The following is a 20,198-nucleotide window of genomic DNA, read 5'->3' on the forward strand; positions in this document are numbered from 1 at the left end:
TGTGGGACGCCACCTCAGCACAGCTTGATGAGCAGTGTGTAGGTCCATGCCGAGGATCCGAACTGGTGAACCCTGGGCCGCCAAAGTGGAGTACACAAACTTAACCACTATGCCACTGGGTCGGACCCACTAAAACACTTCTGAATTAAACTTAACACTTAGTTGTTACAAAGTTTTGATATACAGGAATACTTCTTAATGAGGGATAGAAACTTCACAGTCACACGTTTGTGGGCTCTAGGTGAAAGAGCCCCATCTGAATCCCAGGCAAATGTGTGCCTAAGAGTTCAAAGCAATAGAGGAAAACACGCTCTGATTGGAAGCAACATACCAAAATTCTGGTTTAGAATAAATGAGTTTTAGATGACAGTATAACTACAGTTTAAACTGGGGGTTTTTTGGTGAGGAAGACTGTCCCTGAGCTAACATCTGTGCCAATCTTCCCCTATTTTTTGTATGTGGGATGCTGCCACGGCACGGCTTGAAGGGCGGTGCATCGGTGCACACCCAGGATCCGAACCCTGAGCTGCTGCAGCGGGGGGCATGTGCTTAACCGCTACGCCACCGGGCCGGCCCCTAAACTATGCTTTTGAATGGTTGAAAGGTTGATTCCTGCTTATCCTTGTCCTCCCTTCCTAATCACCTAAACCTGAAGAAGTAACGTCCCATCTCCCCAGATAAAATAACCAATAAACCCCACAAACCCCAGACCAGTGATCTTCATATTCTAAAGAAGCAGCAAAACCTGATTTTCAAAGGGTACCTTATGGAGAATTCCAACACAAAAAACAAACAAAATTGGAACTTCTCTGGCTGAAGTGAGAGGCTCCTTGCCCCTCACTCCCACTCTGAAGCCTCTCATTCCACTCCACTGCAGCTCCTGAGGCACCTGCACACAATCCCAAGACTCTGTAGAACGTGCAAAACATAACTCCAAGCAACAACTGACTAAAGGTTCTGGTGCGATCAGAAAAAATGTTTTTCGGATGCACAAGGAAAAAAGACACATAGAAATTGAAATGTTAATAGTAATTATATTTGGGTAGCAGAATTATGAGTAATTCTTTTTTTTCCAAAATTTTCTATAGGTGACAGGAATTACCATTAGAAACCCAACGAAATTTTATCTTTTTGTGTGTGTGTGAGGAAAATTAGCCCGGAGCTAACATCCACGCCAATCCTCCTCTTTTTGCTGAGGAAGACTGGCTCTGAGCTAACATCTATTGCCAATCTTCCTCCTTTTTTTCCCCAAAGCCCCAGTAGATAGTTGCACGTCATAGTTGCACATCCTTCTAGTTGCTGTATGTGGGATGCCGCCTCAGCATGGCCGAAGAAGCGGTGCGTCGGTGCGTGCCCGGGATCCGAACCCGGGCCGCCAGTAGCGGAGCGCGCGCACTTAACCGCTAAGCCACGGGGGCCGGCCCCGAACTTTATTTTTGAAAAGGTATAAGTGTAATTACTCTCCCTGTAATCTACAGTGTTGCAGTAGGTAACAGAAAAAAGCAGTTCTGTACCACTATAAGCACACATTAAAAAAACATATGTGTATATATATATACACACATAATACAAAACAATATAAAGATTAGAGACACAAATTTAACAACATAACAATTTAAGAATATAATTAGAAGGGCTTGTTTATATTTGAAGTATATAATATTTTATCATAATAGATTAGATATACTTAATGGTTTCCTTAATGTCCTATTAGTTGAATTTTCCAGTAAAGCCACAAGTTACTAATTACTCTTGGAATCAGAAAAGAGGTTAAAGAGTTAAGAAAAAGAAGTGTCCCATGAAATCTACTACTTTCAAATAATAATTCTTGGATTTCCAAAACTCATCATTCAAGCCAAAGACTACAATTAAGATATCAGTAATATTTCCTAGATAAGTAGTTAATTAATTATATTGGCTTCTGGGAAATGGAGAGAGTAAATATTAATCATGATTTTGAAATCAAAATGGAAACAGGCAGAGTGGAGGGAGATACAGTATATAGTTACAACATATAGTAGTTTTTTGCATATTGGTAATATAGAAATACAGGAACTTAAAGTATTACCCATCGTTGTCCAATTTCCTTTTCATCTTACTACATGTACTCTATATATAAGTACGAGATTGCAGAAATAGCCAGACACAGAACCGAGATTCCTTTCTTGAAATTTTCTTGGCTAAAATATAAATCCACAAAGTCAGTCTTTTTATAATGTAAGTAGCCCTAAGCGGCTGAAATCATTAAGAAGAGCTTCGAGACTGGCAAAAACTTCTCTTCCTCATACTTTTTAAGAAAAATTGTCTATGGTAAGTACAAACTTAAAAAGAATAAATTAAATAGGAGTTTTAAAGCTTTCATTTTCACAAACCAGTTGTTTAAATAAAGTTTTGGATTCCCAAAAGCTTCAAATAACACAGATAAAAACAGAACTATTTGAGTTGAAGATACAGAGAGTGATCTGGAGCCCCATCTGCTTTATTTTCTTATCACCACCACCCTCAACACAACATCTTTGGTGGAATCCCCGGGACAATGATTTTAAGGAGAGGGGAAAGAGAAACTCTAGTGGAATATATGGGGAAAAAACACTATTCAAGCCACTATTACAATATAAGTGCATATAATTTTATGTTTAAATTATATTTGAATTCTGTTCAAATCATCTAACACATACTACACACTCAATAAACAATTAGTCAATAAACAAAAGAAAAGGCATGAGATTGTGAGTCTCATTAGGGTTGAGAGGCACTTCACTAGGGTTCAACAGAGGGCAGTTTGAAACATACTATATTAATTTATTCTAATAGCTCAACCAAAGCATCTAAAATAAATCACAGTCAATTCTCATTACTCGCAGGAGTTATGGTCTATAAGGTTCTGCAAACACTGAATTATCAAATACAGGGTTAGGTTCCTGAAAGACTCTGATCACATTTTCATTAACCAATCAATGCATAACTGTTTTATGTATGTTTGTGTTTAAGGACACCTTATTTAACATATATACTTGGTTCATTAACACTGAACTCACAGCCAACAGCACTATAACTCATCCCTGAAGAAAGCTTATCTGATACATTCATCTTCTCTGTAAGGCACATCACAGACTTCTTGCACTTAGGAACACTCGACAGTACTACGGCACTTCAGCACTACACTTAGAGGCCAACTTACACCACAAAATCACCAGCAAAAAGCACAAAAATAAGAAAACACAGCACTAAATAGACCACAAAACGGACACTTAATTATAGTATGAGAGCTGAAACAAGAAGGTAGAGCATCACCTTGTTCAAAATTTTTGGTGCTCTGTGCAAGCGCATGTCTGCAAACGACCATGAAAAGTGCCATACTGATTTGGGGGTTACAAAAAACTTTTAGCACGTAGGTAAGTTTGCAAATACAGAAACCACAAATAGTGAGGATCGACTGTATTTTCTTAGACAATCAAATCGCATACAAAAATCTGATTCAGGCACAAATCACGATGATTAGTGTATTAGAAGAAGGTACTAAATAGGCTGGGGGAGAAAGCAAAAATCAAAATTAAAACGAAGGCTCAAAATTCTGCATCAAACCTATCCGTTGACACTTTAATACATCTGTGGTAGATTGCATTTTTGTTCCCAACCCATCACCCCTCCCTGTATCCACAACCTTTGACATCTGATACTGCAGATCCTCTCACTAGAGACCGAGGCATATTTCTCCACTCTTGATGTTACCCGTGGTCATGTGATTTGCTTTAGCCAATGGAATATTCGTGGACATGATATGAGCAAAAGGCTTGAAACATGCTTCCAGAACTGGAGCTTCCTTCTTGTGTTTCTGCCATCACCATGAGAAAAACACTCTCAGGCAGTCCACTGGTGCAACGAAGAACAGAGACACATAGAACAGACCTAGACTCCAACTGAAGCTTGGAGCCAAGCCCAGCCAAGAGCAGCCAATCCATAGATATGTTAGCAACTATAAATAAGCTGTTAAGTTTTACAGGATTATTGTGGCTTTGGTTAATTGATACTTAATATACATTAATTTTAAAATACCAATGTCTCACTAAAAATCTTTACATAAAAAGGTTGATGAAACCCTCTTTCCTTCTTATCCTAAAGCCTAGTACATAATAGGTTTGTGGTTGACTGCATTTCCAAAGATGGCTGCATCCATATCTCCCACCCCACAAGATATTTTATAATGTGATTTTGCCATTCACACATCAAATGGTGGAGTCTATTTCCTCTCTCCCCATATTATGGCTGGCCCTATGGTGTTGTGTAAGACTCGAAGCCAGACTTTAAGAAATCTAAAGTTTCCATGTTTATCCTTCATGGAACCCGGCCATTAAGCAAGAAGTCAAACCCCACTAAGTCCACCACACTGTGAGAAAGCCCAAACTAGACATGTGGAAACAGAAAGAGAGAAGGAGACAGTGAGAGATTTTGAGGGTGAAGGAAGAGGTAGGAGAAGAGGAAGAGAGAAAGAGATGACATTGGGTACAGCACCAACTGTAAACCATCTGAATAGGGCCATTTTGGACCTCACAACCATCCTAGTGCCCCAGCTGACACTATAAAGCAGAAGAACTTCCAGGTCAATGCACAGAACTGTGAGAAATAATAAACTGTTTAAAACAAGATACTAACTTTTGGGGTAAATTATGGCAACTCAAACAAGTTGTTAATAAATGTGTGCTGAATTAATTAAATTCACTAAAGTATTTTGTCAATGCTTACCTTGGTGTTGGCCATGTCCACAATATACTGGTCTCCCTTTATACATTCCATTACTTCAAAACCATCTCTGTCAATCACTTTGGCCTGAGAGCTTCCAGACACAACAAGAATCATGTCTCCTGTGTTACTATACTGTAATGACTTGATCTGATGGCTATGCAAAAAAAAAAAAGAAGAAAGAAATAGTCTCATAAGACACTGAGCATAATGTTTATACTTTCACTACATTAAGCACTGCCAGAAAAAAAGTCACACAATTGCACAAATTGGTAATTCTACAAAATCAGGAACATCAACCTCAAATGGGCCCTCCACACCAGTTAGCTCTCCCTCCCACTCTCTACAGCAATCTATTAAATTCTTCTCTACTCACCTTAAATCTTCAACCCAAACAACTCCTCCTAATTCAGCTGTTGATTCTTCCTGCTCTTTCCCAGAAGAAACAAGTAAGAACTGCCTCAACGTCCTCCCATTAATTTATAAACTTATCTGCATCTCTCTTCCTCCTTCTCCTTGATTATAATGGTAGAAATGAACCTCTTCCTGACCAAGGCTAATCTACTACCTATATTCTGGATCCCATCCCTTCCAGTCTCCTCAGGAACTTCTGCTGACTATCCTCTCTCTGCTCCCCTTCACAGCTAAGCTATTTAAACAAGTTTTCATCTCCTCCTTTACTTCTCTAGCACTATAGTATCCTTTCCACTCTCACCACCACTAAAACTGATCTTGCCATTGTGGCTGTAGTGAATGCTGTGGTGTGCCCCCCAGAAACACCCCTTCAGGACTCATTCCCCCAGCTTCCAGGATTTGGCCTGCTGATGGCTAACAAATAAACCCTCAGGAATTTCCCTGAGTTGCAGAGAACTCCGTCACGAAATGTTATGTTACCATTCCAAAGCAGCCCACATTCAGTGACTGGCTAACATACAGTAAAATGGTCCAGCCCTCTGTTTCAATCTGGGATATCTCAGAAGGGTTATTCCAGCCTCGGATCTCCCTGTGGGAATCAGTAGAGGCTGCTGTTGCATCTACATGGCAATTCAATTTCTCCATCTTCCTAATGCTGTTTCCCTTGCACCTTCCCTCACAGGGGTTGATCCCACAAGCACTCCTCAACAAACCTTCCGCATGCAAAGCCTGAAGTTTCAAAGTGTGTTTTTGGGGAACCTGACTTGAGAGAATTGGTACAAAAAGTAGTCCTATGAATCCAACTCCAAAATGAGATTTAGGAGAGATTATCAATCCCCGACTAGCTAGCAATGAGGAGCCCACCACTGGTGGCACACAGTTCCTGACATGCTGCAGCATTGCAAATGCAATTGCTATAACTGTGTTGTTACCGGCTGGTGCAATGTTTCAGGCATTTGAGAGGTACAGGAAAAGCAGAAATAAAAAGGACTATGGAATTGTATAGCTATTGCTAGAGGCAGTCAATGCAATGAAGAAAGACAATGAAAGGCTGAGGATAATTAATCACCAACTAAAGACTATATATAATGTGAAAGCCAGAGGGCCTCTTTGGCAGCATATAAAGACAGGGTTACTGTTCTCTGTCAGGTAAGTGGTATGCAGTCATTGATCTGGTAAAGCATGTTTTTCTATCTCTTATTAGGAAGAAGGACCAAAAGCAGTTACATTTGCGATCAACATCAAAATACTTTTATATGCCTGAATCAAGGCTAGGTTAATTTTCCAGCCCTTTGTCTTAACATAGTACTAAGGGACCTGGACCATCTGGACAATCCAAAGAAATTCATGCTGGTCCATGATCTCAATGACATCATGTTATTTGAATCAGGTGAGCAAAAAGTATCAAGTATATAGGTGAGAAACATGCTCTCCAGAAGATGAGAGATAATCCCTATAAAAGACGAGGAGATTAAGGCAAGATGTGGGGAAGATGCATATAGACAGACATATGAAAGTGGACACCAACTATGAAGTTCTTTGTATTACACATGTTAATCTAAGAAAGCATTGACCTCAAAAGAGGCAATGAACAACTATGCAAAGTGACTTGGACAATTCAGCTAACATTAGCTAGCTTTTGTCATCATCCACCCTGTTCTTAATGCAATAGTCTTATAAACGAAATAGAGGTGGTAAAAGGGATGGAAGTCATGCATGGGACCAAGAGCAAATCTCCAAAATTGACTTAACTATTGCTGAAGGTCCAACCTGACAGTAAACAGAAGCCTGTGGTGAGCCCCTCTCCCAAAATCAATTAATGAATAAGTAAAATATATAATATGAAAAACTGTAATAAGTGTATGGGGAATAATACAGCGGAAAAGGCAGTTGGTACCAAAGGGGCAGGGATAAATGTTTTAAGTAGGGTAATCAGGAAATAAGTGATTGAGTAGGCTATGAAGATATTTTGAGGAAGAGTGTTCCAAGAAGAGGGAACCGCTACTAGAAAGGACCTGCAGCAAGAGTGTACCTGGCATTTTCCCAATGTGGCTGTAGCAGAGTGAGCAAAAAGGAGTTGGAGATAAGGTCAGAATGCAGCAAGTGGGCTGGTGCAGACCATGTACAGCCATTGAAGACAGTGAAAAGACTCTGGCTGTTACTCTCTGAGAGAAATGAGAGGAAACCCACTGGAGCATTCTGAGCTAAGCAATGATACAATCTGACCTACACTGTACAGACCATTTTTTGGACCATTCTGTACTCTGAAGTTTGTGGACTCCTTCTTAGTATGTTTTTGAAACACATTAGGGGGCCAGCCCAGTGGCATAGCAGTTAAGTGCACAAACTCCGCTGCGGCGGCCCGAGGGTGCGCAGGCTCGGATCCCGGGCACGCACCGACGCACCGCTTGTCAAGCCATGCTGTGGCAGCGTCCCATATAAAGTAGAGGAAGATGGGCACAAACGTTAGCCCAGGGCCAATCCTCCTTGGCAAAAAGAGGAGGATTGGCATTGGATGTTAGCTCAGGGCTGATCTTCCTCACCAAAAAAAAAAAAAAACCACACATTAGGCATACAGTGGAAACCAGTTATAAAGAAATAACTTTAAAAATATTTTTTTTCGGGGACAGCCCGGTGGCGCAAGCAGTTGGGTGCGTGTGTTCTGTTGCAGCGGCCCAGGGTTCACCAGTTCAGATCCTGGGCGCACACCAACGCACTGCTTGGCAGGCCCTGCTGCGGCGACGTCCCATATAAAGTGGAGGAAGATGGGCATGGATGTTAGTCCAGGGCCAGTCTTCCTCAGCAAAAAAAAAAAATTTTTTAATTTGTGACGTGATTTTCTGTATTAGCGTGACAAGTAACCATTCGTAGAGGCAGGTCTAACAACTACTGTAATTTCAAAGCAGTGATGAGTATAAGCATACATATTTCAATTTATCTGTAACAATGGTAATGTGTGATACGAAAGCATTTGAAATTTGCAGGTACACCTGTGACTTTGTTGCCAGCTTTCATAATTAACAGAAATGTTAAATTCAGTTAGAGGTTAGTAAAAAGAAAGAATTTTTTATCCAGGTTCAGAGAAATTGGGAGAACCAGATGTTGAACCATGAAATTTAAAATAACTATAATTAAGAAGTTAAATCAGGGGCCGGCTCCGTGGCGTAGCGGTTAAGTGTGTGCGCTGTGCTGCTGATGGCCTGGGTTCGGATCCCAGGCATGCACTGACACACCACTTGTCAGGCCATGTTGTGGTGGTGTCCCATATAAAGTGGAGGAAGATGGGCACGGATGTTAGCCCAGAGCCAATCTTCCTCAGGAAAAAGAGGAGGATTGGCATGGATGTTAGCTCTGGGCTGATCTTCCTCACGAAAAAAAAAAAGTTAAATCACAAGGTAGAGAATTTATACATAGAACTAAAAATCATAAGAAAGAAATATGCAGAAATTCTAGAATGAAAAATACACAACTGAAATTTAGAACTAATGGATAGGTTTAGTAGCATAGAATTAATGATTAAAAGATAATTTTTAGACAAGCATGGTGATAAAAAATGGAAAATGCAGACAAAAACATAAGATACATATGAGATATGGTGAAAAGGTCTCACATTGGAACTGCAGAATGGAAGGAGAGAGAAGCAATGTGCGAAGAGGTGACTGCCATTTTTGGGAAAATGATAAATGACACTAACCCAGAGATTCAATAAGTACCATAAACCCCAATGCGGCAGCAGAAAAACACACCCAGGCACATCACAGTAAAACTGCTGAAAGTCAAAGACAAAAAGTAAAACCTTAAAACAGCCCGAGTGGGGGAAACAAAGTTCGTCAAAAGAGTAAAAATAAAACTAACAGATGACTTTTCCAGAGAAGCAACAAAAGCCAGAAGACGATGCAGTGACATCCTCAAAGTTCTGAATAAAAATAACTGCCTTGATACAATTATAAAATCACTAAAAATAAAGGCAAAATAAAGATGTTCACAGAAAAATATAAGCTAAAACAATTTATTAGTAGCTGACGATACTACTACGAAGAGTTCTTCAGGCAGAAAGAAAATGATCTCAAATAAAAGCAGAGACACAGTATGGTATGAAAAGTAACAGAAGGGAGAATATATAAGTAAATCTCAATGAATACTGACTGCATAAAACGAAAACAATAACATCTGATGGGATTTCAAACACATATACACACACACCCATACATAAAATTGAAATACATGAAAACAACTGCAAAAGGGTAGGAGAGGATAAATGTAGTTACGTAGAGTAAATGTTCTAAGGTCTTTGCATTGACTGAGAAGGGGTAAAAGTACTAATTTTTAATAGACTTTAAGTCTATTATTAGATTATATGTTGAAATCTTTAGGGTAACCACTAAAAGAATAGTAAAAGATAACCTAACAGAGAAGAGAATATATAATATTAAAAATTAATTAATGAAAATAAAAAGGACAGTAAAGGGGAAATAAAACAGGATAGAAATAGAAAACAATGAATAAGATAGATGACTTATGCTCAAACTTATCAGCAATTACATTAAACATAATTAAATTTTAATATTCCAATTAAAAGGCAAAGTTTTTAAGAATGAATAAAAAATAGACTTTCACTTAAAAGAGAAAGTGTGAAAGTATATACACTTTATAGAGAGAGAGAAAGTGTGCAAGTAAAAGAACATAAAAACATATACTTCACAAATACTGACTAAAAGAAAGCTGATATATCTTACTAATATCAGGTAGTAGACTTTAAAGCAACGAACATCACTGGAGATAAAAAGGATACTTAATAATGATAAAAGGTTCAATCCACCAGGAAGATACTGTAAATGCACTTGCACCTAATGATATACCTCCAAATACAAAAACAACAAAACTAAAAGGAGAAACAGGCAAATACACAGCCACACTAGGAGACTTTAACATCTCTTTCCCAGTGACTCATATGCAAGCAAATAAAATAATCAGTAAGAAGACAGAAGATTTGAATAATATAATTAATAAATGACTAATTTACATACGTTATACCAATAGCAGCAAAATACAATCGAGCATACAAATAATGTTTTAAGAACTGACATATACTGGTCTGCAAATCAAGTCTCAATAAATGTCAAAAGTCTATAAAATCATATAGAATATGCTCTTTAATCATAGAGGAATTAAGTTAGAAAGCAATTTTTAAAAATAATTTGAAAATCACCAAATATTCAAAAATTAAGCAATATACTTATAAATAATTCCTAGGTCAAAGAAGAAAACACAGGAGAAATTCGAAAATGTTTTTAATTGGATGATAATGATAATACAACAGATTAGAACTTGTGACATGCAGCCAAAGCCATATTTAGAAGAAAATTTACACACTTAATTGCATATATTACCCCAAAAAAAGTTTTAATCAATTATCTAAGCATACATTTCAAAAAGCTAAAAAAATAGAAAAAAACTATATCCAAAGATCTTCAGAGAACAGAAAAGTAGAAATGATTTCAAATTCTTTTCACGACAGAAAAAACCTTGATACCAAAACCTGATAAGGACGTTGTGAAAAGGAAAATAAGCCAACATCTCTCACGAAAACAGATGCAAAAATTTCCAAACAAAATACTAGCAAATTGAATCCAGCAATATATAAAAAGGAAAATACATCACATCAAGTAAGATTTATTCCAGGAAGGCAAGATGCCTTTAACATCCAGTTAATTCATGTGATTTTCTACAATAATAGAATAAAGGAGGAAAAATGATTCAAGTATTTCATAACACTTATTAAAAGACAACATTAAGAATATGAATGGGCCAAGCCACAGACTGGGAGAAAATATTCACAACGCACGTAGCTGATAAAGGATTCCTATCTAACATATATAAAGAACTCCTTAAACACAATAATTTTTTAAAAAATACAATGAGCAATCTACTAAAAATGTATAAAAGGAATAGATACTACACAAAATATATGCAAATACCCTATATAAACATTAAAAGATGCTCAACATCGTTAACCATCTATAAAATGCAAAAACCACAAATTATCATTTCATATCCACTAAAATGGTTAAAATCAAAGAAACTGAATACCAAATGTCAAGAATGTGGAGCAATTAGAACCCTCATACATTGCTAGTGAGAGTATAGGACAATATAACCATGTTGGAGAACAGTTTATCAATTTCTTATAAAGTTAAACATGCGTCTATCCTATGACCCAGGAGTTCTATTCCTAGGTATGTTCAAAGTCCACAAAAATGCTTCAACAAAAGTGTTCACAGCAGCCTTATTCATTATGGCCAAAAACTGGAAACAATAATCTAAACATTCATTAATAGGAGAATAGATAAACACATTTGGTATACCCATGCAATAAAATACATGCGATAACATGGATGTTCATATGAGTAAAATGTTTACTCATAAACATTTTATCGAGTAAAATAAAACAAACACAAAATATATGATCCTATTTATATAAAGGCAAAGAACAGGAAAATACTATGGCAATCGAAATCTGAAAATACTTGCCCTGGGGGCCTGGTGGGGAATAGGTACATTGATTGGAAAGTGGCTCCAAGCAACTTTCTGGAATGATAGATATATTCTCTATCTTGTTCTGCATGGTGGTTACATAGGTGTACACAACTATTGAACTTATTCAGCCAAGCCCTTAACAACAGCAAAATACTGCATATAAACCGTACTTCAATTTAAGATTGTTTATTTAAAAATCTGAATATTCACTAATAATTTTTACAAACCTCCTGGTAAATTAGGAATAAAAGAGAACCTTCTTGGGGCCGGTCCCGTGGCTTAGCAGTTAAGTGCGCACGCTCCGCTACGGGTGGCCGGGGTTTGGATCCTGGGCGCGCAGCGACGCACCACTTCTCCGGCCACGTTGAGGCCGCGTCCCACATACAGCAACTAGAAGGATGTGCAACTATGACGTACAACTATCTACTGGGGCTTTGGGGGGGGGAAGAGAGAACCTTCTTAATCTGATAAAGAGTATCATCTAGAAAAAATTGTCAAAAATCCTACTTAATGTTAAAAGCTTTCCCTCTGAAATCAGGAACAAGACAAAAAAGCCTATTATTACCACTTCTATTCAACATAAATAGAGGTCCTTGTTAACGCAATATGACAAGAAAAATATCACTTGATTTATGACAAAGGTGATGAGAACAGTCTTCAATGAACAATGCTGGGTCAACTGGATATCCATACAGTAAGTATAAATAAGTGAACTGTGATCTCCACTTTATACATACATAAAAATCAACATGGCACAAAAAAACTCTATACAGAAATAGATTGCAAATTTTAACTTCATCAAAATTAGAACCTTCTGTTCATCAAAAGATATTACTAAGACAGTGAAAAGATAAGCCATAGATTGGGAGTGAAGATGTGCCACATATTTAATCAATAAAAAGTCCTGAGAACTCTTGTAAAATGGCAAGAAAAGACAACCAATAGAAAAATGGTCAAAAGATTTAAACACTTGACACAGGATATCCAAATATCCAATGACATAATGCAAAGCTGCCCAATCTCATGCTTCATCAGTAAAATTCAAAACAAAACTATAACAAGATATCACTATATATCCACCAAAATGACTGAAATTTAAAAGGCTGACAATACAAAATGTTGGTACGAATGTAGAGTAACTCTCGTTGATAATGGGTGGGAGGCTAAATTGGTACAATCATTTTCAAAAACTGTTAGGCAGTACCTACCAGCAGAATATATGCATAACCTATGACCCAGCAATTTCACTCCTAAGTATATATCCAAGAGAAATGCAAATGTGTGTGCCAAAGACATCTACAAGAATATTCACAGAAGAACTATTAATAATAGCCCCAAACTGGAAATAATTCAAATGTCCATAAGCAGAAAATAGATAAATAGATGTATATTCATACAACAGAACACTGTATAGCAATTAAAATTAACAAATTTCTGCTATACACTTCATGGATAAATCTTATAAACACAATCAAGTGAAAGAAGCCAGACTAAAAAGAATATCCCATTTAAATAACATTCAGATACAGGTAAAAATAATCTACAGTATAGTAGTCAGGATGAGGAGGGTGGGGGTAATATGTGGGAAAGGAGCTTCTGGTGCTGGTAACATTCTACTTTCACCTTGGTGAGGATTACTGGGATGTGTTCATTTTATAGTCATCAAGTTATATCCTTAGGATTTATATATTTTTCTATATGTTATATTTAAATTTAAACATTATAATAAAACAAATTCATCTGAAGCAATTTTACATAAAGGCCCTTAATTTACCAATAAGAACATCAAACGAAGATACTACAATATTTTGCAGTATAATTTAATCATTAAAGGCCAGAAAAATCTCAAAATAAGCTAAGAAAGTAAATTACATGTAATACTTTTTGAGGTTAAATTGTTTTGTTTTGATGCTTAAATAGGCATACTTCAGTTTTCAAGAATTATGTGAAAAATTCTATTTACTCATTGCTAAATAAACTTAGTGTCCATAAATTAATGAGATGATTTTACGCTCCAAAGATAAACTTTCACTCAGAAAGAGAAATTTAACCGTTAATGTACAAGCAGCAGAATGTTCAATACGAATACTAGAAACATAAACATTACCAAATATTGGAAAGCACCAAAATGCCCAGAAATAGAAGCCTATTAGGCCTCACAAAGAACCCATCTTCATTCAGTAGCTTCAGTAATGTGACAACTGCTATGATGACCCAAGGAGGAAGCCCCGCAACTACCCTTTATTATCTGTTGCTCCCAACTCTGCTTTGGCATTATATGACTTAACTACTATTCTGTCTCTGCTTGTATTGCTTCTGTTACTCCCAATTAAGTTCCCTCTCCTCCTGCTTATTTAAGCTTTCTGCTACCCGGTGGCTTCAATTCCATCAGTTACTCCTGCTTTCTCTTTTTCTCTGTACATGTCTTTGCTTCTGCTCCCACTACTATTTGCTTCCTTAGTAACCTGCTGCATGTTCAAAGTTTCAAAGAAACAGAGTATCAAAGACATGCCAATTACCAGACAGTATAGGGGAGCAATGTTAGGAGTAGCAAGACATGAGGCTTCTTTATAGGTTTGAGGCCAGCCTACTGATAGGATGTTTCGGGGATAGATCCTGTCCTCACCCCAGCTATGGCCACATGTCAGAGTCACACGTTATTAAGGTGATAAAAGGAAACTCTCAGAAGTACAACCTAAAAAACGTATTCAAATGTTTCTAAGAATGGAGCTGCGTAACTCACCTTATTCCATTTATTTCTCCACAGCACTTACCACCATCTGTTATTACATGTGTTTTGTTTGTAGTTGGTCTTCCCTCAATAGAATGAAAGCTCCATGAGGACAGGACTATACTTATATAGTGTTCTGTGCTCATATAGGAGGTGCTCTATAAATACTTGTCAACAGGATATAAATTTTAGAAAAATTCTACCTATATCTGCTTGTGATATGTATAAACATTAAAAAGGAGGTTATAAAACAATATGTACAGAATAGTACTAGTTTTGTAAAATAAAATTATTTATATATGTGAGTATAAAAGACAAACACCACAATGTTAATAGTAGTTACCTCCACGTGGTAGCAATATGTATAATTTGAAAAATATATATATATTATTGTTAGGGCAAAATAGATTATATATTATTTTAACCAGAAAGAGTAAATTATAAAATTAGAGAGCCTCAAAAATTATCAGTGGGATTGTGCAATGAAAAAAATATACCCTCAGAGGAAGAAAAGCCATCACATTAATAACTGCAATATGTCAGTCTGTCACCATCCTACACACTATAAGACCAGAACTGCCTAAAAGAACTTTCTGTGATCGTGTAAATGTTCCGTATCTGTGCTGTCCATTATGGTAGCCACTAGCTACATTTTTCTACCAAGCACTTGAAATATGGCTATTGCAACTAAGGAATTTTTCATTTCATTTAATTTAAATAGCCACATGCGGCTAGCAGCTAGTGCACTGAACAGTGCAGCTGTTAACAATATGAAATAAATATAAAACAGTTTTAACTTTGGAACAACAGAAGATTCTTATTGCCTCATAAAATAGATGAAAAATGAAATACTAAGTTGAGTAAAATGTTCTTTAAAAATAAAACAAAAGAAAACCTAATGAAATCTATAAAAGTCCATTTGGACAATAATAACTACCAGTACTAAAAAAGTCATTGCACAGTCCCCAAATGTGACTTTCACTCACAAATTTAGAAATGACTATTGAAGTAAACTCCTCAGGTAAAAATTTCTTATTCACCATGCTAAAAAATAGTCTACAACATTCTTCAGAGATGGCATGGTAAAGTATCACATCAGAGCAATCTTACAGGTATGCTCTCACAGGTGCCAATCTCTTTTTCTTTAAAAAAGAAATCCCCAAATAAATATGAATGGAAAGCAAAGAATTAAACACATTAAATAGATATTAATACACAAACCCATAAAGAATTCCGGCGGAGGACCAACTTAATAAAGTTCAAAACAAAAATAAAAATGAACATTTTTTTTTTAAAGCTGTCTTCATAGTTTCCTTCATGAATGTAACTCTGCTAGCAAAAAACAATTAAATTCCTTGATTTATCCTAACAGGCCAATCTCAAAATAAACTTCAGCAATAAGACAAATTCTAACAAAATTTTAGGCCATTTAGTCTGATTTACCTTCTAAGTCTGTAATTTCAAGGCTGAGAAATAAATGGATATCTCAGGAAAAAAGTACTAACTCATGATAATTTTGTCTTCTAGTGACAGGATATATATAAAAAAATGAAAATTTACATGTGTCTGGCTAGGCCTCAATAGAATTATTCCTCCTGGCTGGTTACCAAATCCAAATCAGATACTTACCAATGAAACTGCTTTCCTGCTCAGCCACCATTAACTAGAAACTGCTGCTCAAAATTTACACTGACCATTTCTCCGAAAATGCTGAAATTCCAGGTGACAGTTTTTGAAATATTTATTCTTCAAAAAGCCATTCTTAACGTACTGATTCCAGTGGCAAAGATAATTCAAACAAAGATCTGAGTGGGCTCTGAAGCTACAATGTGCGACAGAATTTCACCACAACGCCCAAGAACAACGTGTCAAGGTAGGTAACTTGAAGCTCCCAAACCAGATGCTTGTAAGAAAAGAACCTAGAAAAGCAAATGTGGGGCTACTGCCCAGACCCTTCTTTCCTAAAAAAGAAAAGCCTCTCCGGCCTCAGGGTCTCCTTCCTAAAATACTAGGAAGGAATGCGGTCCTCAGCAAAATTCTGACCAGGGTCCCAAATGTAAATGTAAGGTCTAATAATAATAAGATACAAAATTACAAGTTTCACCAAATGTGTCAGTTGTCCATTTATTGCCTTTCAGCTCCAAATTCACCCTTCACCGCCTACTCTACAAAATGTATTTGGGCCCTTTAATTATTTTTCCTTTGCCAGTTGGCATGATGTTAAGTTTTGTCAGTGGAGGGTGCCAGACAGACATTACAGGAAGAAGGGGTTTTCCTCCCTGGCTCTAGTGTGCTCCTCTTGGTAGGCTCCCACACTACTCCAGAGTCCACTCCAGTGTCCAACTCCTGCAGCTTATGCAGCTTCTCCAACACCAGGCTGCTGAAGTGCATGGCAGTCAGCAGCACCCAGCAGCTTCCCCCAGCACCTCTCTAAGGCAGTTTTATAACAGAGTGACTCCAGTCAGACTGGGTTTGGCAAGTTCTGCTGTTGCAGCTTGACAGCAACTTCTTTATCATTCAAGGTTGTGAGCCACAACCTTGTCCTCTCAAAAAAGGTCTGTGGGCCAGCCCCCTGGCCTAGTGGTTAAGTTTGGTGCACTCAGCTTTGGCGGCCCAGGTTCAGTTCCTGGGTGTGGATCTACACGACTCGTTGGCAGTCATGCTATGGCAGCAACCCACATACAAAACAGAGGAAGACTGGCACAGATGTTAGCTCAGGGTGAATCTTCCTCAGCAACAACAACAAAAAAAAGGTCTGGATCTCATTCCTGGAGGCCTCTTGCTCTAATGCTCTATCTCCACCAGAAGGGTAGTGGATGCTCCTTTTATCTGCTAATTCTACATTCTTTAGAGTTCTCTTTACTTTTTACTAGCCAATCCCTCATTATTCCAAACTTCTGTTATAGTTAGCAATTCTTTTTTTTTTTTTTGTGAGGAAGATCAGCCCTGAGCTAACATCCGCACTAACCCTCCTCTTTTTGCTGAGGAAGACCAGCTCTGAGCTAACATCTATTGCCAATCCTCTTCCTTTCCGCCCCCCCCCAAAGCCCCAGTAGATAGTTGTATGTCATAGTTGCACATCCTTTTAGTTGCTGTATGTGGGACGTGGCCTCAGCATGGCCGGAGAAGCAGTGCATCAGTGCGCCGGTGCGCGCCCAGGATCCGAACCTGGGCCGCCAGTAGCAGAGCGCGTGCACTTAACCGCTAAGCCACAGGGCCGGCCCAGTTAGCAATTCTTTATAATAAACTTTCCCTGTTCAAATTACTGTGTGATTTCTCTCTCCTAATCAGACCCTGACTCATATACTAAATTTCCAGTGATTAATTACGAACTGAGAAAATTATAAGCTATTTCATCCAATTTTTTTTTTTTAGTATATAGACAAACATATCAGATCTTTGATAATGAGACAGTTCAGACAGCTGAACCAAAGTAGTTCACAGGGTACATCTTTGTTAACAGTACTCCCATTTAGGGGAAGTCTTAATTTTCTTCACTAACCATGAAAGATCAAGTTCTATATGTGATCCCTTTGTTTTTTCTGGTGAATCATTTTTATTTCCAAAAGGAAGTGAAAATCTAAAAAACACAGTAAAATTTAAGATGACAAAGTTGTAGAAACAGTCAGCAGCTCCATTTCTCTGGCTATTTGCTCTACCAAACTGCTCTACTTACATTTGGAGGGAAACACAAAATCTCAGTGATCCCACACTAATATTCACCTTGCTTTTGAGTTATATAGGAAAACTTAACGTTTTCCCTCTGTCTATGTTTCACGTGCTCTCTTTGTCAACATTAAATGAAATATTCAGCATCAAGCTCACCATTTCTGTTCCACTTCGCTCTTAATTCTGCTAGCCACAGAGTTAAAAGGACAGGATTAAGAGTCATTAGACACAGTACTAAGGAGAATTAAAGGGCTTGTTCAAGGGGTATAACATCTGCTCCTCAAATTCCTGCTTAAACAACTAAGATTCCGATCAAAGAGAAGAGAGGGAAAGCCAATCTGACAGTAAACTGGAGTCATGAGGAAGTCAATGTTCTCTCAGGGAGTAACTCTGACACCAGAGGAAGGCTTAGTGACATTGCACAATTCTTTCTGTGAAGTTATTCATGGGGCAAATGGGAGTATATGAGTGTAAGTGGAGGGGAGGGGGAAGGTGAAGATTGAGGATCCTTTTAAGTAGTTTTTGCTCGGCTAGCAAAACAAGCTGGGACATGCAAGACAGATAAACACAGCTGTTTGGGGCTGTCACTTGGGGCTCAGGAGCCAAGGTGATCTGATGTAGTGAAAAGCGCACCGGAATGTGAGTCAGGAGGCCAGGGATCCAAGTTCTCACTCTGCTGCTAACTAGCTTTGTGATAATGAGCAAGTCCTTCGGCTTCACCACACTCAGTCTCCCCATTTTTTGGAAAACTAGCAGATGAGACTAGATGGCAGCACTATGCTCCTGAGACACAGAGTTCATGTACTAGCTGTATAACTTTGCTGAGTCCTGGTTTCCTCCATTGAAAAGCCAGGAGAAATGATACTTATAGGACTGGGGTGAGGATTAAAAATAATATACATAAAGGCACCTAGCACAGTTTGTGAAACAAATAGTTGCTATTATTATTGCTACTTCTTTATTTCCAAGGTCTCTTTAAGATTATTTGTTTAATGGGTATAAAATCCTGGTAGCCACCTGTAATGAAAACATTTGAACTGAACACACTGAATATTTTAAATTCACTACAAGTTAAGCTAGTATAAGTTTAGCACGTTTCAATTATCACTAACCAAAATACTCAAGAGAAATGTTCTTACATCTTTTCTGATTGTTTGCACCCACTCAAAAAACTCAAGCACTATGTCAAATATGACTACTACATTCTTGGAAATGAAAGGTAATAATAATTACAGAAAACATAGTTTCAGATTTGCATGCTGTCTTCCTATAGTATTTGATGAAACTGTCTTTTCCTTCCAGGTATGCAATATATATTATCCAGTGCTGAGAACAAGAAAAGAAAGAAACAGACATGAAGCAGAACCATCAAAGGTTTCTGCATGAGAATATCAGAAAATACTAATTTATTCCATGCAAAATAAATCTTCAGCCACTTCAGTATTTTAGCCTTAATTTTAAGAATAGATTTCCAATGTAAAATTAATTAAGAATATATCCCCTACCAGCTTAAACATACTAGAGGTTAGCAAGCTGGCAGTAACTTTAAAAAATAATTTATCTGTCAAACAATACTAAAGCTACAGAAAATTTCTATCCAGGACGATATATAATTTTATTAAAGCCAATCTATAACCCTTCCCTTGCACTAAAATGCATATTCTTGTTTAGAAATGTGATAAAATTACTCTATCACTCAATCAAGTACAGATTAATACCTTCACAACTTTATATGGTTTCAGAGTCAAGTTCCACAGTGAAATAGGATAATAACAAGGGACCAAAATACCTAAACAATATGTTTTCATGTCTTCTGAGGATTAGAGAAATATGATCAAGAACAGACAATCAATGAGGATGACTAGCAAAAACTAAATCCTGCTCTGATTATTCTCAATAGCTTCCTTTATAATGTTGATGTTAGGAATAACTTGAGTCTTAATTCTAGTAGGAGAGCAACAGGGGCTCAGCATTTAACAAAGAACAAAAGGCGTCAAGGGCTGGGGCCAGCCCCTTGGCGCAAGCAGTTAAGTGTGCACACTCCACCGCAGCAGCCCGGGGTTCCCAGGTTTGGATCCCGGGCGCGCACCGACGCACCACTTGTCAA

The 20,198-nt window shown here is 37.6% G+C and overlaps 1 protein-coding gene across 1 annotated transcript in view; it reads right to left on the bottom strand.

The window, feature by feature from the left end:
* The window catches only part of WDR70 (WD repeat domain 70), a 308,270-nt gene that overhangs the window by 206,937 nt on the left and 81,135 nt on the right, over positions 1–20,198 (bottom strand). The window contains exon 8 of the mRNA XM_058564205.1: positions 4,744–4,897. Within this exon, the coding sequence (XP_058420188.1) occupies positions 4,744–4,897 (154 nt within the window). The remainder of the gene's footprint in view (positions 1–4,743; positions 4,898–20,198) is intronic.

Source organism: Diceros bicornis, chromosome 20 (genome assembly GCF_020826845.1).
Source record: "Diceros bicornis minor isolate mBicDic1 chromosome 20, mDicBic1.mat.cur, whole genome shotgun sequence".
In the NCBI taxonomy this organism is placed as follows: Eukaryota; Metazoa; Chordata; class Mammalia; order Perissodactyla; family Rhinocerotidae; genus Diceros; species Diceros bicornis.